The sequence below is a fragment of the Notothenia coriiceps genome, unplaced genomic scaffold (assembly GCF_000735185.1).
Source record: "Notothenia coriiceps isolate Sejong01 unplaced genomic scaffold, NC01 NC01_scaffold00029155, whole genome shotgun sequence".
In the NCBI taxonomy this organism is placed as follows: domain Eukaryota; kingdom Metazoa; phylum Chordata; class Actinopteri; order Perciformes; family Nototheniidae; genus Notothenia; species Notothenia coriiceps.
The window spans coordinates 117,494-135,376 of NW_011361856.1; the positions used below are offsets into that span (position 1 = coordinate 117,494).

A 17,883-nucleotide genomic window follows, 5' to 3' on the forward strand; every position below is an offset into this window, starting at 1 on the left:
TACTTTAGCCGGCTCAGATGATTGGTCGTGCTTTTTACAGCGCTACGGCTTCCAGAGATTAATTTGTTTGTGTATTTATTGTCAAAGCATTTAATATATTCATTGCTATCGGGATGTTAAGAGCATTCCATGGAATATAACAAAAAGTGTTTTCTGAAATAAATGACATACCCCATTGAATTATGACTGAAGGTCCTCAGCTGTCTTCCTCTCCCGTGTTGTTCCTCGATACGTAAAGGCTGCAGCTTTGACAACTTCTCTCTACATATCAAACATACCGGTGAACCAGCATCGCTTGCTGTGAAACATATAACTCTGTCCACGCAGAATTAAATCCTGTGTTCCTCCGATACTTTTCTTTTCTTTGATTTATCCATAGTTCGCTCATCGAGCCGGGGGTCAGGTTATTCGCCTGCAGGAAAAAGGCGCTCGCGCGGGACCGTAGCAGGATGTGACGCATATTTTAGTTGACCTAATTAAAACCGGTTTGTTTTTTATTTATGTGTCACAGTATCACCTCAAAATACAAGATACGAAACATTTTCAACCGTGCAAGAACATTTTAATAGTCCTACAAATACTTTTATTTTATTTCCTTCTTATTTTTGTCTAAGCTCAAGGGAGCCAGAGCAGAGGGCTCAAAGGGCCGCAGGTTGCCGACCCCTGATCTAGGATGTCTCTCTTCAGAACTGCTTATCTCTTGAATCTCTCATCTTTCATTATCATCACTTCACCTGGTTCAGATTCCTTCCTGCAGCACAAAGTGTCCTGTTTCCAGTACACACAGACACATTCCTGTGTTTGAAGTCATGGCCTGTTCTCGTGCACACTTCCTATCATAGTTGACAGCTGTCTACCTTCTCATTAGCTCACTCTTTCTCTCTCTCTCACTCACACTCAAACACATTCACACACCTCTGTCCCACATTCTTTTTCCTAACCTCCATTTCTAATATTACATACACAGGCTAGCTGTGTGGCTTACATACTTCCCTCCTCCAGAGAAGCTACTGCTGAACCTACCAGGGGTATTTTGACCCTCTGCAGCCTCCGTAACTCCTCATATAGCTATAGTTAAGGCAGGCAGAACCGTAGAAAGGGAAGCTCTTGATTCCCAGTTAAAGGATAATATTCTTTCTAGCCTCTACAAATGATGAACTTAACTAAATTATGTAAATCACAAACAAAAAAGGATTGTACTGAATGTATCCGGGACTAAACAAGGACATTTAAACTAGAGGGAGTGACTTCTGCGATGCTCCCCCAGGTAACCTGATCATTGGAAACTTTATTTTATGATGGAAAGAAATCATACCCGCAGAGCTGTTGGCACTTCTATATAGTATGGAACAAAACAGAACATTCAATCTGTGCATTTTTTTTTTTAACCAAATTGAAAAAAAATATGCATGTATATGAAGAAATATAAAAAATGCAATGTTTATTTCTACTGGTTTTGAATATTTAAAATATGACAAATGTAAGTTTGCATTTACGTATAATCTTAAATTGCTTGTTGTCTCTTTTTAATAGCGTTTAATATAGTGTGTGTGTGTGTGTGTGTGTGTGTGAAGTAGGGCATAATTATGATACATTTATAGAATACACATCGGCTACACATCCAAAACAGCATTAGAGTTTAAACATTTTTTTTTTTAATAACAAATTGTTATGACTTGTTTGGTTGGGACTTTCTTGAATTAACATTATCACATCATTCTAACTTCAAAACTAGATTATTTATTTTGAAATGTATTGTAACTATTTGTAACTGCTACAGAGAGTGAAATTCCTTGTTTGTTTATCCTCTTACTCTGGCATTAAAGCTGATCCTGATAACTCACGCACATGCGTTCTCTGACATCTCAGGAGCGACAGCGTCTGGAGACCATCCTGTCTCTGTGCTCGGAGCTGGGCCGGTCTGAGAGAGACGAAGGCGGACCCGCTCCCACTTCAGCCGTGACAGATCTCCAGAAGATCAACCAGGAGCTCGAGAAGCTTCAACTGAACGACGAGGACGATGACGACACACCATCGGTCTTTTCTGATTCTTCAGCTGTTAACGGAACGGGGAACGGACACATGGCGTCCCATGGATCAGAGAATGGCTTCTATGACGATGATCTGCCGGTACGACGGAGGCGCAGCAGTGGTCAGCGAGACGCCAGGGCCGAATCACCTGCTGTCAGCCTGCGGAGCTTCGCCGCCTCACCTTCTCCACGTGCACAGAGGAACAATGAGGTACAAGAGATTCAAATTGGCTCCCACTTGTATCACATATTCTTATCAAAGTCATCTTTTAAGGTTAAAAATGTAATTTAATTAGAATAAATGAATGAATGTTCTACTCTGACGAAAATATATTATCCTGTCTCTTTTAATGGGTCGAATACATGTGAAATGTAAATTCAGTTTCAAACACATCCATTAAATGAAACCGCTAAAGGAGCACCTTTTGACTTTGGTCAGCTTCTTCAAAGATTCATCAGGATTGATGTGTGAGGTGTTTTTGCTCCCTGTTCTTTCTCAGGAGACAAGGATCACTCCTTAATACTTGGAAAGTATCAACATACACATTCTTAAAGCACACAGATGGGATATATTTACAGCTCATTTATTAGATTAGAGCAGGCCAAGTGTTAGACATTAGAATGGACAGCTGTGGTTTGTGTGTTGGTGTGTGTGACTTGAGGTTTTGTGGCTGCACAAGACCAGAACTACAGAAGTTCAACCAATTTCACCACAGATAGAAATGGTCATGTTTATGGTGACAACTAACTACCATGCAACCCATATATTGATTATGTTTTAATGTTTTAATGTTTGTTCCCAGGCTTTTGATGATGCAGCTCGTCGCCGCGGACAGGCAATAAGGGCTTCAGAGGAGGAAGTGAGGCGTGTAGAAGAAGAGAGGATCCAAGTACTCAACAACATGGAGGAGCTGGAGCAAAAGATCAAGGAGCTGGACAACCAAATAGAAGAATCTGCCCAAGAGGTAAAGAGCGAGGAAGGACGGCGCAAAAAAGCATTTCTTTCACACATCATTTATTGTAAGTAACCCAGGATCGCTACAAATGACTCACGTACAGCTGTGTATTTATGAAAGGTGGAGCTGGAGCGAGCTCTGGTCGAGGCTGAGCAGGAGTCGGAGGTAGCCGCTCTCCAGCAGGAAAGAGATGCTCTGGAAGCGCTTCACAACAAGATGACTGACCTGGAATCCAAGTCCCAGCAGGAAAAAGAAAAGGTACATAACAGGCTCGGTTCATTGTAAAGCAGAGAGTGAAATTGATACCTTCCGTGATCGATAATGGCGGAGAAGGGAGAAATATACTACATTTCATATTGAACATACATACACTACTCTGAGACTCTCTCTGACACATTTCGGGGTCATGTGACCAACTGGTAGGTGTTAATCCTTCCCATGCTGTCTCTGGTCCAAATATATATCTGTTAATACTGCCCAGGGTATAGCGGGCACCATTTGATCCTATCTCACACACACTCTGGGTGTGGTTGAGTGTGTGTGATAGTCGGTCGCCATTTATACCAACATATGGTGTCATTGACAGGGTGGGGAATAAGTGGCTAAACGGATTGAATTTGTTGTGTGTGTGTTTGTGTGCACATGCTGCCTTGGTATCTGGATATTTTACACTCTGGGATTCCTAGCTTAATCGTGAAATCGTCCTGGACCCCACGGCCCTTAAATACTGTTAATGATGCAGAGTTAGACGTAGGGAAAGATGTTCGTTAGTGTTGCCCTGATGGTTGAATAGCCAGGTGAAGTTGAGTGCTTGTACAGATTTTGGACGTGTGTTATTCGTAGAGAGGAGCATTAATCCACTGAGCCATTGCTTCTCATCCAATCATTTCCATTTAAACAAACAGAAAAATCATCAGGTGACAGAACTCATGAAACTTTCATACTACCTTCATTACTACTCCCCAGATCTCAATCCCTTTAGTTCATTCCTGCAGCTTTACCTCCCCTCCTCCCTCCTGGCTAACCTCGCTGACCTGATCGCCGTAGTAACTAACTGTGGCTCCCCATATCCCACTAACGCTGCCATCCTCTCTCTGTCCTGTGTGTGTGTGTGTGTGTGTTTGTGTGTGTGTGTGTGTGTGTTTCCTTGTTCGTCTGTACACATCATCAAATGTGCACATGTACGTCTGCGCGTCTATGTGTCGTGAACATGTGTGTATGCCAGGCGTGCGAGGTGCTACAGGCAGAAAGGGGCAGAGTAGAGAGGTTGGCTCAGATTGTGTGTGAGCAGCGCTCCCAGCTGGACAGCTGCCCTGAGGCCACCAAGGAGCCCCTGCAGGAGCAGCTGGCCCGGGTCAGTACACACACACACGCATGTGCACACACACACACACACACACACACACACACACACACACACACACACACACACACACACACACACACACACACACAGAATGTACAACACATAGAAAAGCAAAAAACTCAAATTAAATGGGAAAGGGCTCTGCATGCGTACATGTATAGACCAGAACAAAGGCCGATGTAGAGATACGTAATGCTGGCATACTTGAACTTACACACATCTTTTCTCCTGAGCTAACTTGCTCTCCACCCCAAGGCTACCTCTGATCTAATCTTGGATCCTGTTCTCTTTGCAATATCTAACTTTTAGGTTTCAATGTCTACACATCTTTATTTCACCAGGGTTTGAGCCTGTATAAAGTAACTCAAGAGTTTGGATTCAAGAGTTTGGCTATTAGAGAAATGTTGCTGATATTCCGGCATTGGGTCTAATTGGCAAAATGCAGCATGGCAAGTTCCCTGTGTGTGTCAATACAAGTCTTTTTTGTTTACCTGCATCTTAAATGTATATAAAGTGTATGTGCATAACAGTATGTCTAGTTGAGATGAATTTGTCTTGCCTATTTACCCTGTGAGTGGTTCATTGTGTATGTCTAGGACTGTGAGGTTTTGGATGCAGAGTCAAAACGCTTCGAGGACCTGGAGTTCCAGCAGCTGGAGAAAGAGAGCAGGCAGGACGAGGAGAAGGAGACGCACACACAACATCTTCTCCGGGAGATCGCAGACTTCCAGCGGAGCAGTGTGTCTCGCAAGGTAACAGCGGTCTGTTTGTGAATGAGTCAGGCCTGAGTCATGCTTTATGAGTGAGCTATAAATGTGTAACAAGCTTGTTTTGCTTTTCCTTCAGGAGCGACTGTTAACTCTTAAGAAGCAGGCAGTGCAGATTACCCAGCAGGCTCAGCGAGAGAAAGAGAGCTTCTTGAAGGAGAGAAGCACCCTCGAAGCAATGCTGCAAAGAGTACGAAGACCTCCATGTTTACAATTCATGCATGTGGTCATCCTTCCTTCTGTGTATAAGCGAAAAGAAAAACCATCAAATAAAGGTTCCTTTAGTTTTTAACATTGTTTTTTTGTCTATTAGGAGAAAGAAAACCTCTCCATGCTGGAAAGGAAATATGCTGAGCTCACTGGTGGCCGAGGTTTCACTCTTAGAGAGGTAGGTTTGATTGACAGCTGTCATCAAGGAAATCAACTCTGTCTGACTCTTAGAATTAAGAAAAATAAAGTGGGCTGGACTCTCATCATTCTTTATCGTTGGGGTTTCCCTCTCTGCTAGGAGACAGCCTCTCTGGCTGATGTGTGTCAGTCCTTTAGCGATGGTTGCCATGACACCACCTACTCCAAACTTTCTCTTCCTCCAGTCAACCCTTGCGCCTTCTCATCCCTCCTTTCCTCTATTTCTCGCAAGAAAGCAGAGGTATTTTTGATGGTTTCACTAATATGTCCTTGTTCTGTTCCTCTTTGTTTGAATCCATCTGATCCTAACTTCCTGTCCTTCGTTCCTCCCTCCTGGTTACTTCTTTCTGCTTTTTCGATTTCTTGTTGTAACTACCAGGACAGAGACTCATTTCATTAATTCTGAGCACAAATTATACTCATGTGTATTAATACTGAGGTAACCTTGTAACAATGTCTATTGTCTCATGTAACCAACTCAATTCATGTTCTAAGACAGTGTAAGTGATACTTTTCGTTCTAATTGTTGCTCTGAAACGGCTAAAATCACCACTGAATGTGTCCGCATCGTTCTAACAACTAATTCTCAAGTTTGTAATTAAACGGCTGACTCACTCCATGCTATGCCTCACCCCTTCTCTCTCCCTTCTTCTCTACATGACACTTTTCCAGGGCTATGTCACAGTCAGTGAAATCAATGAGCTTTACTCACAGCTTGGGGGGGACCCTAAACCCGCCCCTGCCCCCGCTCTGACCAATGCCTCTACTGAGTCCGGGGGGAAGCCCTCCTCTGACGAAGACACCCCTAAACCACCGGAGGACGAGGTGTGTGTAGTGGTGTTAGGGGCTAGATGGTGCAAAGTGTGTGTGTGTGTGAATGAGTGTGTTTCCCTCATTTTCCACCTTCTTTTGAACTCTTCCAGTTTTCTGACAATGTGCCTTTCTTCTCTCCAAAGCTCTGTCATTCTTCTTCTCCTGCCGACTGTCTCTCCTCTTCTTCCTCCTTTCATTTTTACCCCCGCCCCCTCCCCAAAACACCCTCTGTGCATTGGCCGGAGAACATGGTGTCCTATCGAGACCCCTCTCCCCTCCCTGACTCCCCCCCACCTCCCCTTCCTGTCAAAAATCACCGCCAGCGACACAGGCAGGTAATGCGTGTGTGTCTGTCTGTGTGTGTCCGCAACTTTGTGTTTGTCTGTTTTTAGTGTGACATAAAAGAAGGAACAAATGGAGGCAAACTCCTGCTCCATATGCATTTCTTCTTTTATCTAGATGACGTTTCGTCCCTCTTCAAAATCAGCAACACAATGTGTAGAAGCCACATTTCACACTATTGCTTTGATTGATTAATATACATCTCGTTTGGTCAGCATTTCCGTTTGCTGGAAGAGAGGAAAAGGTCTGAGAGAGGAGGGGGGTCCCATCTAAGTGACACATTACCCAGGAAGAAAACCACACCTATGATGACCCCCCAGTTCACCTGTGCCACACTGGGACGCAGCTACCCTACCAAGGTACACATACACAGTGATGTTGACATATGCATCACTAACACCAATGATTACAAATTCATCAATACCAAAGTTTTTCTCAAAATACTTTTAGCTTATATGCTTAAATTTGACATTTAATTGTATTGTGTTTTGTAAATATGGCAGAATTCTGAAGATGCAATAATGTTTATTTAATTTACAAAACATGGAAAGGAAACAGTTTTTCTTGTGTGTTATTTACAGTCCCATCATCCCCTGGTACAGAGCACAAGTTGTGGCAGCATTCTCCCAAGATTTCTCTCCTTATCCAACAAGGAAGCTGAATCTCGACATCTGCATAAAGGTACACACACACACACACACACACACACACACACACACACACACACACACACACACCATATACTGATGAAGAAAGTACATTGACAAATCTCTCTTTTTATTCTGCTCTGTCCACACTCACACTTCCCTTGGCTGTCACATGAAAAGGCCCCTAATATGGTAGCACCAACGTGTGTGTGTGTGTGTGTGTGTGTGTGTGTGTGTGTGTGTGTGTGTGTGTGTGTGTGTGTGTGTGTGTGTGTGTGTGTGTGTGTGTGTGTGTGTGTGTGTGTGTGTGTGTGTGTGTGTGTAGATTTGTCATTTGTTTATCTGTCGGTGGAGATAGTGAAGGAATGTGAGTGGAGGAGGACAGATCCATTAAGTCATATTGTCTATGCGTTTCTTTATGTGTGTGAGTGAGTTAACAAGAGGTGCTTGTTTGAGTATAAATTATATATTCATTGTTTTAACCATTAGACAAAAAAACGACTTAAAAAGTAGATTTCGTCATGTCAGCTTTCTGCCACAAACATCACCCAGCTATTTCCAATCATTACGATAACTGGTTCATTCACGACAAGATACAATTGAGGTCAAGTTGATGATGTGTATATTACTGTTGTGAATGAAAGTGTAATAACTTAAGTGCAAACCACCCAATTACACAGATAATGAATAAGATAACTCTTCCATTGCTGCACTTTTTACAAGACATATATCCAAAAGAGTATTATTTGCTCTGTGTTGTTATAGTGCTGCTGTGTGTCCCAGACACTGTGCATGTGTCTGCCCCCTGAGTCCCTCTGGTCCCTTGATCAGGCTCATCAGATGGGTGGGTCTGCTGCATGGAGCAGATGCTATCGGGGTTTCTGTGTGTTTATTCCTGTAGTCAGAGGCCGTGTTAAGTGTCTGCACAGTAATTGTGTCATTATTTCTCCTTCTACTTCTGAGGACATCTCATTTTCTTTCCAGACATCTTTGGTTGGCTTTATAGGACTTACTCTTCTTCATTTTGAAGCCTGTTGGTTAATTTGCGAGCCCTTATATTTAAACAAGAGTAGTTACATCTATGAGGTTTGGATTTATATTTTGACTAAGCGTTTAAGAGCGTTTCACAGTGGCGGGGCATTGTGATCCAAAATTGACCCCATCTGGGCAGACTTCTGTCCTAGATGAGAAGACAGAGACAGGTACAACATGAAGAAGAAGATGGCATAGTTCGTCCCTCCTGAAGCTGTTGTTAATGTTCTCTTTCTGTGTGTGTCTCCAGCTCAGTCCGGGTCCCGAGTAGCTTCCCAGACCAACGTCTACCTCGATGCCTTCGGGTACAGCGACAACCAGGCCTTCGACACGATGAGTGTGGATAGTTCTGACTCCATTGAAACCAGCATCTCTGCATGCTCTCCTGATAATGTCTCCAGGTAGGTGTTGCAGGAATGTGTTGTTTGTGTAGGTACAAAAGGAAGAGAAGCAAAGTGTAAAGAAAAATAAGTGGATGACGGAAAGGTTGTATAGTTGAAATAGAACAAACAGTTGAAAATGCAAAAATATCTCTTTGTGTTTGTAATATGAAACATTGACTGTAGGAAGGGGGTTGGGGTTGGGGGCTTCAAAGTGAGTAGAAAGTGGGTTAATGCAAAAAGTGTGTGGAGCTGCAAGGCAGAAGTCTCCCGCCTTTCACGCTCCCTCCTCAGAGACTAAGATGTGTGTGTGTGTGTGTGTGTGTGTGTGTGTGTGTGTGTGTGTGTGTGTGTGTGTGTGTGTGTGTGTGTCTCGAGTTAAGGGGGACTCTTGATTAGTGTTCTATGGGTCAGGTTACAGAAGAAGGAAAACGTGAATGTGTGTGTGTGTGTGCGTTCACATTCAAACCCCTCAGGTTCAGATGAGTGTGGAGGTACACTTTGGGGTTCACCCCCCCATCTGGACTGAAACCATGTGTTCTTGCTTTCCTTCTCTCCTTCTTCCAGTGGTTGCATCTGTCTTTTGTTTCCCCTCCTCTTGTTTCTCTGAATGGTACGGTCTTGTTTCTGTAGTTGGATTTTGAACAGTGCCAAACCATTTGCAGACTGACCTCTCTGAAAGCTTCCCTGGAACAGGCTGCCTCCTAAAATGCTTCCAAGTTGGATTGTGTTGTACCGGCTTAGATCAGACTTGAAGACGTGTGTGTTGGACCTGAATCTGTGCTGGAAAAAAGGATAGAACTGGAATTGTTGTTATCTTGTCAGTGATGTGTCCTGATTTCTGGAGATACATGAAGTGTTGCATCAAGAGAAATACACATCTTCTCAAGTGATCTAATTACTTGAATAATCAGAGTTGGTCTACAATGACTATGAGGGTGATTCATTCTCATCGACGGAGGTAAGAGAATGGCTTGGGGAGGGGAGGAAGAGAGGAAAGGATGGACGTTAGGCTTGGATGGATGCATTCTTATGCAAGTACGAGCCTAATTGCAAGTACTAGACTAAATAAATAATGGCAAATGAATTAATTCTACCCATCACTGTTATTTAAGTAGGAATGCATGTCTATTTGTGTCTATGCCTACGTTGTTTATACTGAAAGTGAATAATAATGAACACGCTTACTAACAGCAAACATGTTTAAGAAATATTCACATTTAAAAATGCATTCATTCAAAAGTGAAAAGTCCCTAATGTGTAGGACAGAGTAAAGAGTGCAAGGTATGTGGATTTCTTATGAAAGTGAAAATAGATTTGCAAAAAATAGTAGGAGGGAGCGGGAAAGTGTTCATTTGTTTTATACTTTTTCTTTTTTTCACTCTTTTCAATTATTTGGGGTACCCTACTTCTTTCCCCCTCGCACTCCCTCCCTCCCTTCCTGATTTGTTTAGACTGAGTCTAATGTGGACCATTCATCTTAACAATGTTGTTACATCATCACAAATCAACACTGGGTATCCATTTCCTTTCTGGCTCAGGATGAGAGAGAATGTGTGTTTGCTGGTCAGAGGGAGGCGGAGAGGAACTTTTGAGAACAAAATACTATTTCACATGAGTACCATATACACACATCTTTAGCCTGTGATGTCAGGCAGGAATGCATGTCATGTGTAGACCATCTGCAGTGTGAGAGACCTGGAGCTGGGTGAAGCTGTCCTAAACCGAGGACAGGGACAAAACAGAGAGTCAGAAAACTTTACACACACACACACACACACACACACACACACACACACACACACACACACACACACACACACACACACACACATATATACAAACACACACACACACACACACACACACACACACACACACACACACACACACACACACTTACTGTATGCATAAACACAGCCTTTTTTGGAAGGGTTCTTTATGTATACTTGGATAATTGCACAGATGTTTAACGGAAATTAATATTTTTTTTCTTAAACTTGGATTATGCTTATACTTCATCACAGTCATCTGTACATCCACTACTGAACTGAGATTCTCCGAAAATGTAACACCTGAAAAAACATGGCGAAGACAGAATGGCGGCGGTTTGTCACGCTTGCTGCTTGTGCAGAAGGTTTAATTGATTAACTTCATGACACTTTAATTGTAATTTAGGTTCAGCCAGATGACAGATGATTTAGAGTTTGTTTTCACATGACTGTATGCCAAGTGGTTAATTGTGCAGAACCAACGTTTTCCTCTACTTTGTTGCTCTAATGTGTGTAACGTGTGTTTGGGTGCTGCAGTGCCAGTACGTCAAATATGGCCAAGCTAGAGGAGATGGAGCGACTGCTGAGAGAAGCCCAGGCAGAGAAGCACCGCCTCATCGAAAACAAGGTCACTACCAGATCAAATCACAATTATTATATCAGTTTGTTTTCACAGCTTTGCCGTCTGGAAATGGTAGGGATAAATATCTTTGTGCATTTGGGACAAATCCACAAACTTAAAGACACATGGATAAAGCATTTAGTAAAATGGCTATTTCAATGTTTTCTCAGGAGCAAGAAATGGAAGTGCGAATGCAGGCGCTGGACGAGGAGAGGAAAAGAAGGGAGGACCTGGAGAAGAGGCTGCAGGAGGAGACGAGCAGACGGCAGAAACTCATAGATCGTGAGGTGAAACTGAGAGAAAAGCAGAGGGCACAGGTAAGAAAGACAATGAAGAGATGGGATATCCTTTATCCACTAGATAAAGGTTTATTATGATAAGAAAAGTGTGGTTTGAAATGTGTGATTATTCTTTATTTGTTCATTTTACTCTAAGTTCCTGTAACCTTTTTAGGGATTGTTTTAACTTTTTAACAACACATTCCATCTTGTTTCTGTGTTTCATATATAATTCCCTCTCCATATGTTTTTAATCACGCCTGCTTACAATTCTCAGTATAAGCTTCATCCATCATCTTTTGTTCCTTTGTTTGGACCACCAACTGTTGGCAGAAGAAGAAAGAATCTACTTAACATATGATAGACATCTGCATGATTTGTATGAATTATATCAGGGGTGGCCAACCAGTCAGAGGTTCAGAGCCACATTTTTTCTATGCTACTGCAAAGAGCCACATCAAACACACAGTCACTGATACCGCTTGTTTCAGTTTTTTGTTTTCTGGAGACAAGATTTCAACCACTTCACTGATGCATTTTTGTGGCATTGGGATATATATTTTTTAAATCCTCTGGAGCAGAGAGAGGAGCTGTGGGTTATTGTTATTGATTAATGCATCAGTGTTTCTTAGGGTCAAAAACACTAAACTCACAACTTAAAATGAAAGTGTTTAGTTTATTTAATAAAAGAGCACATGTTCAATGTGAAAAGTGACAGTAGTTATAGATTATTTGCAATGTGGTGATATATATAATTTTTTTTTTTTATATATATATAGACTATAGGCTATTAAGGTATACGTATATAGTATATATTATATATATATACAGTATATATACTGGAGGCTATATTTAAAAAAAAAATTATATATTTTTTAAACACCTTGAATTTCAGGGGTTAGGTTGGGTTCTCTGTTGGCGCCCCTCCAAGACAATGGTAGGGGAAACAACGATACGTTTTCCCCCCCTCAAAGGTGATTGGTTCTCTGCATCCAGGTATTATTGTGATTGGCTCTTGGGCCACATCAAAATTAGACCCGCTGTCATCCTCTCATACTGACACCTGACACCACACATACACACATAGGGAGAGCCGGGACGAAAGTAACGGAGCGATTTTATCCGAGCCCAAACAACTTTGACCGGCCAAATTACGTCAGAATGGTCAGCATTCAATACTTAACAGACCTACTAAATATCAGGTTTAACTGTCAGGAGTAGTGTTTTCACGATACCAACATTTTGGTTTCGATACCAAGTCAAGAATTACGATTCCGATTCTTTTTCGATACTTTTCTTAAAAAAAGGGAAACAGTCTAAAATGTAATTATTGTGCTTTATTTCACACCAGAACCATAACCATAACACAAACTTTTAAACAATGAGAACAATAAATAAAATAAATGACAAGAATTCGTATTAAATCAAATGAATACATTTCTTACAGACAGGCCTCGTGGTGTCCGTAGGCTTGCCCTCACTGTCAGAGATATAGCTAAAATACATCAAAATTTCGCTTCTGGCGTCTTTTTTGTCAACAAGCCGAGGCGCAGCGGCAGTTGCACTCCCACTTGCAGCCATGCTTCTCGTTTTCTCACATGCTCTGGCAGCTAGCGCGTGCAGGTGAGAGGGCAGGCACTTGAGCGTGCTTGAGAGGGGAGGGACTGTAGGCACGGCTGCAGTGCAGGGAGTGGAAGCAGAGCGCTGAACACACACGGCTCTTATTAAAACGGCGCATCCTCACCGGAGTACTTTCCCCCGTCATTCTTAAAGTACCGATACTAATGAAACGGAGGAATCGTAACGTTTTTAACGACAGGGTATCGCGGTATACCTTTCAAGTATCGGTACACCATGCAACAGGAGTCAGTGTCTCTCCCCCAAACTCACATATATACAACTCGATATGAACTGAAGAGCCGCATGAAACTAGGCAAAGAGCCGCGGGTTGGCCACCCCTGAATTATATAAATACATCTTTGTCATTACTTGAAGCAATGCCCTCTTTTCAATGAACCCTCTCTCTCCTCTCTCTGCAGGCCCGGCCGCTAACACGCTACCTGCCGGTGCGTAAAGATGATTTTGACCTGCGTGCTCACATTGAGTCGGCGGGTCACAGCCCAGACACATGCTTCCACTTATCCATCTCTGAGAAGACCTGCAGGGGCTACCTGATCAAAATGGGAGGCAAAATCAAAACCTGGAAGAAACGCTGGTTCGTGTTCGACCGCAACCGACGCACACTCTCCTATTATTCAGGTAGGGGCGGCAAGAAGCACACACAGACACAAAAGCATTTGAATAAATATGATTTATGCGTCATGGCTATTTCTTCTGCAGACAAGCATGAAGCCAAGCTGAAAGGAGTCATCTACTTCCAAGCAATTGAAGAAGTGTATTATGATCACTTGAAGAATGCTCACAAGGTAATGCATGGAAATAACTCCTGTGGTGAAAATGGTGATCTATCATCTTCTAATTACATTTTTAAATGATTTCTCAACCTTTCTCCTTCTGTCTCCTACTTACCATTCATCATCACCCGTCTCCCTCCCTCCCTTCCTTCCTCGTTTTCCTATCCTTTTTCCTGGATCAGAGCCCGAACCCCTCCCTGACCTTCAGTGTAAAGACTCACGACAGAGTTTACTACATGGTAGCTCCCTCTCCTGAGGCCATGAGGATCTGGATGGATGTGATCGTCACAGGCGCTGAGGGATACACACAGTTCATGGTGTAGTGAAGGATACGCAGCGTTCTACGCCTCTTTGTGGCTTTAAAGACTACAATTCATTTAGCCTCCGGATGGATGGTTGTATCATCTGTGCTGGAGAATGTTGCGTTTTGTCCACCTCGTTCACAAGATGAGCACGGTTTTCTATCATATGCGGAGAATTCATGTGAAATGGTAAGCAGATCATTATTTGGATATTTTACGGCCATGGGTTCAATCCAGAGACTTCATGTAGTAAAGTAGATCTGAATGTGCCGTTGTGCCCTCAACGTGTTGTTTAAAGACATAAATGTTAATAACATATATTTTACATGAGCTTATTACAACCTATGTTCTTCAGAGACGAGCAGATTGACTCCATTTGGGTCATAAGAAACTTTTTACAAAGGTTGTTTAATGTGGAGAAGCTTTATCTGTAATATATCATTATCAACATCATGATTGTCCTTTATGATCAACTAAAAATACCAAATGCTATGTGCCATACAAAGCCTTAACCTTTTCAACTTCACAGTAGAACAGGTGGTCAATTTCACAGTTGTATCAAATATTTTTGACTGTTTCAAGTGTATTTTAATCATATTATGTACAAAATAAAGAATTCATATTCAGTAAGTAAAAGCAGTTGAGCAAATATATTATCATTTTAACTTTTATTGCCTTGATTTCTATTTTCTGTGGCATTCTCAGGTCTTAACGGTGTGCATGCATGCATCAAATGATCATGTGTGAAATACACGTGTTACAAAGTGCCTCTTCAATGTAAACTCCTATTTACTGAGAGCTCCTATTGTAGCTCCATGGTGCTATTCTCACATGGTTGAATGACTAGTTATCCAAGTACAACCATCCCAGAGATGTTCAGTTGATTTAGCTCTAGTAATTCAGCAATGTATGGATTACTGTTCTGGGTTTACAATAGTGTCACCACAGGCTCAGTTATGAAGCTCTATTCAAACACCATTTGAGTCATGCTTGTTATTTTCCAACACGAAGATTTATTTGAATAGGCCTGAGGAATAATGACTTTTGTTAAGGCACGAAATAGAGATATTTGTACATTTTGTTTCTAAGTTGTAGTTAAGATTAGTGAGGACGGTTATGATCCATATTAAACTCCTTTTGTGTGATTGACATGCATATTATCTTTACTTTTAAGAGCTTAATGTATCTATATGCAAAACTGTTAAAGGTGAGAACACACGAGTGTCTTTTAAGATGTCAGACAGAAAGAATATGGTACAGGAACTCAAAGAAAACTGACTGATATAAAATGTTGTGCTGCTTTGGTCCACTAGCTTTCATGAATTGCTTTTATTACCACTGATTCAAGTTTTTTTTTAACATTGATCACTAAAGCTGCTTTTATATGTCTTATCATACTCCATACTGATCAGTGCCTGCCTCTTGCTATTGCTTTTTACATATTGACCAAAGTACATGTTTATGTGGTGTATTGTATATGTTTCTTTGCTTTAAATCTTTAAGTACAATAAGAACAAAATGGTATTTGTTTGTTCAACCACTAAAGGAGCTGTTACAGTGGACGTTTCTATGAGCTTAAATGTTCTTGTTTTTCTTTTTGGAAATTATTTTGTATGTTGACCCTTCTGTATTTATGCCATTACAAATGCATGTATCTTAATTTTGTATTTCCATATATAAATAATAAAAATTGTATATTTTACCTTTTACTGTTTAAGAACTTTCTGTGAGTGCATTATTTCCAAAAAAGCAAAAATGGGTAGATGTAACGGACTCATTACATAAAGATTAACATTTTAACTGCTGATTACAGGAATAACAAGAGATTTAATTGCATTCTTAACATCTAACTCGAAATGTATTTATTAAGTCACTTACTTTAGAACAACAAACCTCAACGGGTTACATTTTAAGTTGTGTACAGACATGCAATCTTTTGTGAACATCCACACATACCCATGGTGTTAGCCAATTGTTCATAGATAAAAGCATTCATCCGTCAAGAACCGACTACAAGACCTCAATCAATCAATCCCTGATCGTTCAATCCTAAAAGCACAAATAATAATATATAAGATTTTCTCTTTGTAGATCAAAGACGATCACAAGCGTTTAATGGTTTTGCATTAGAGAGACGCTACACTGCAATGAAAGGAAATATAATAGTTACTAAACAATAAAAACAAATACAAGTTCATATAAAATTGAAATATAAAACTTATATGTGACCGGTTTTAAGGTTCTGTAAATATTTGTACAAATGGCCATGGTTTAGTGAGAACAACAACAACCTTGTATATAAAATACAATGAATAAAGGATTTTAATAAAATGTATGCTGCACAAAGGGTTAAGCTAATTAAGCTTAGAATATGTGTGTCTATACGTGTCTGTATGCAATATAAATCAGAAAGGTAAAACCAAAGTAATGATTTGTATTACTTTAGCTTATTTTTTATTTCCACATGCACAACCTTTGTGCTTTTAAAGTGCTAAATGAAGGAAATACACGTACAACGTACTTCACAAACCATCCAGCAGAGGGCAGCATAAGTGCATGTATGTGTCCATTTGGACAAATTATAAAATAGTTGTTGCCTTTCAAACTGTCTGGGACCAAATCATTAAATTGAGGCATATTTGGTTAACATATTTGTGTGTGCTAAAAAAGAATCAACCTTCTAGTATTGAAACACAAACGAAAGTTGTGTGTGAGGAGTGCATGTAACTAAGTACATTTACTCAAGTACTGTAAGTAAACATGTAAGGTACTTGGAGCTTATGATACTTTAAGCTTTTACTCCAGTACGTAAAAAGTAAAAATTCCTACCAAAACGTATTTATGTAAGTTTGTCAATTAACACAATATGGAAAACAATTGCAGCGTTAGAAACATGGAGAGGTGCGCCGCCATGTGGCAGAAGTCGGTATTGTCCCCTCAGATAACAGTTAAAGGATACTATAAACTCTGTTAATTGTGATCTATGCACATCAGGATTTAAATTCACGGGCATTACTCAATCTAGGTATAAGCCATTTCATTTTAAATTGCTTGCATAGGTAATTTAATCTGCCCTCTGGTAATGTGTCTGGACACTTTGTACAGTACAGTTATGGGATTAGTTTTGTATCATAAAGATAAAGCAACACTTTCTCAGAATAAAGCAAAAACTATGAGTTCAAAAGAAAAAAAAACTGAGTCAAGCAAAAATAAATTTCAAAAATAAAACTATAAGTTGCAAACAAATAATTTGTGTAATCATGTAAACTATAAGTATTCTTTCTTTGTTTTAACATAGGTTTTTGTTTGCAGTTCTTGTTTCTTCTTTCTCAATGATCAGACTTTTGCTCTCGCTGCAGCTTTCTCTTTTGCACTCCCTCGTTTAGTGGGAATGCTGTTAACAGCCTTCCAACTAACTTATTCTACGCACGAAAAGTTTATTATTCCGCCGACTTATTTTGCCGCGCTTCTCCTCCCGCATTGAACATCGCAGAAACTCCGTTCAAACATCAAAACGTTCAGCTCTGTCGGGAATCGATGGCTATTACTTTTCTCATTCATAACTTTCATAATTCCAGAGATACATCCCATAATACATCACATTTTTAACATTGAAGTCAATGGAGAAATTCTTCAACTTCAACAAATCTTCATGCGACTTCAACTGCTAACTGTTCATTCATACTTTCACTCAGAAACCTCATTCTAACTTTAAAATGTTACACATCTTTCTGACATTGTTCGTGTAACACAA

General features: G+C 40.7%; 1 protein-coding gene across 6 annotated transcripts in view; it reads left to right on the forward strand.

Annotated features, from left to right (window-relative positions):
- phldb2b (pleckstrin homology-like domain, family B, member 2b) overlaps positions 1-14,609 on the forward strand; it is a 38,053-nt gene extending 23,444 nt beyond the window's left edge. For 3 of the 6 annotated variants that reach the window (XM_010786362.1, XM_010786366.1, XM_010786365.1), the window contains 16 exons: positions 1,870-2,241; positions 2,834-2,995; positions 3,107-3,244; positions 4,212-4,340; positions 4,949-5,104; positions 5,199-5,309; positions 5,433-5,507; positions 6,200-6,352; positions 6,898-7,041; positions 7,264-7,363; positions 8,612-8,762; positions 11,051-11,141; positions 11,306-11,452; positions 13,453-13,672; positions 13,754-13,839; positions 14,010-14,609. In XM_010786362.1, the coding sequence (XP_010784664.1) occupies positions 1,870-2,241; positions 2,834-2,995; positions 3,107-3,244; positions 4,212-4,340; positions 4,949-5,104; positions 5,199-5,309; positions 5,433-5,507; positions 6,200-6,352; positions 6,898-7,041; positions 7,264-7,363; positions 8,612-8,762; positions 11,051-11,141; positions 11,306-11,452; positions 13,453-13,672; positions 13,754-13,839; positions 14,010-14,150 (2,376 nt within the window). In that variant the 3' untranslated portion in view covers positions 14,151-14,609. The other 3 variants (XM_010786364.1, XM_010786363.1, XM_010786367.1) reach the window with 3 other exon arrangements.
- Positions 14,610-17,883: the final 3,274 nt, after the last annotated feature.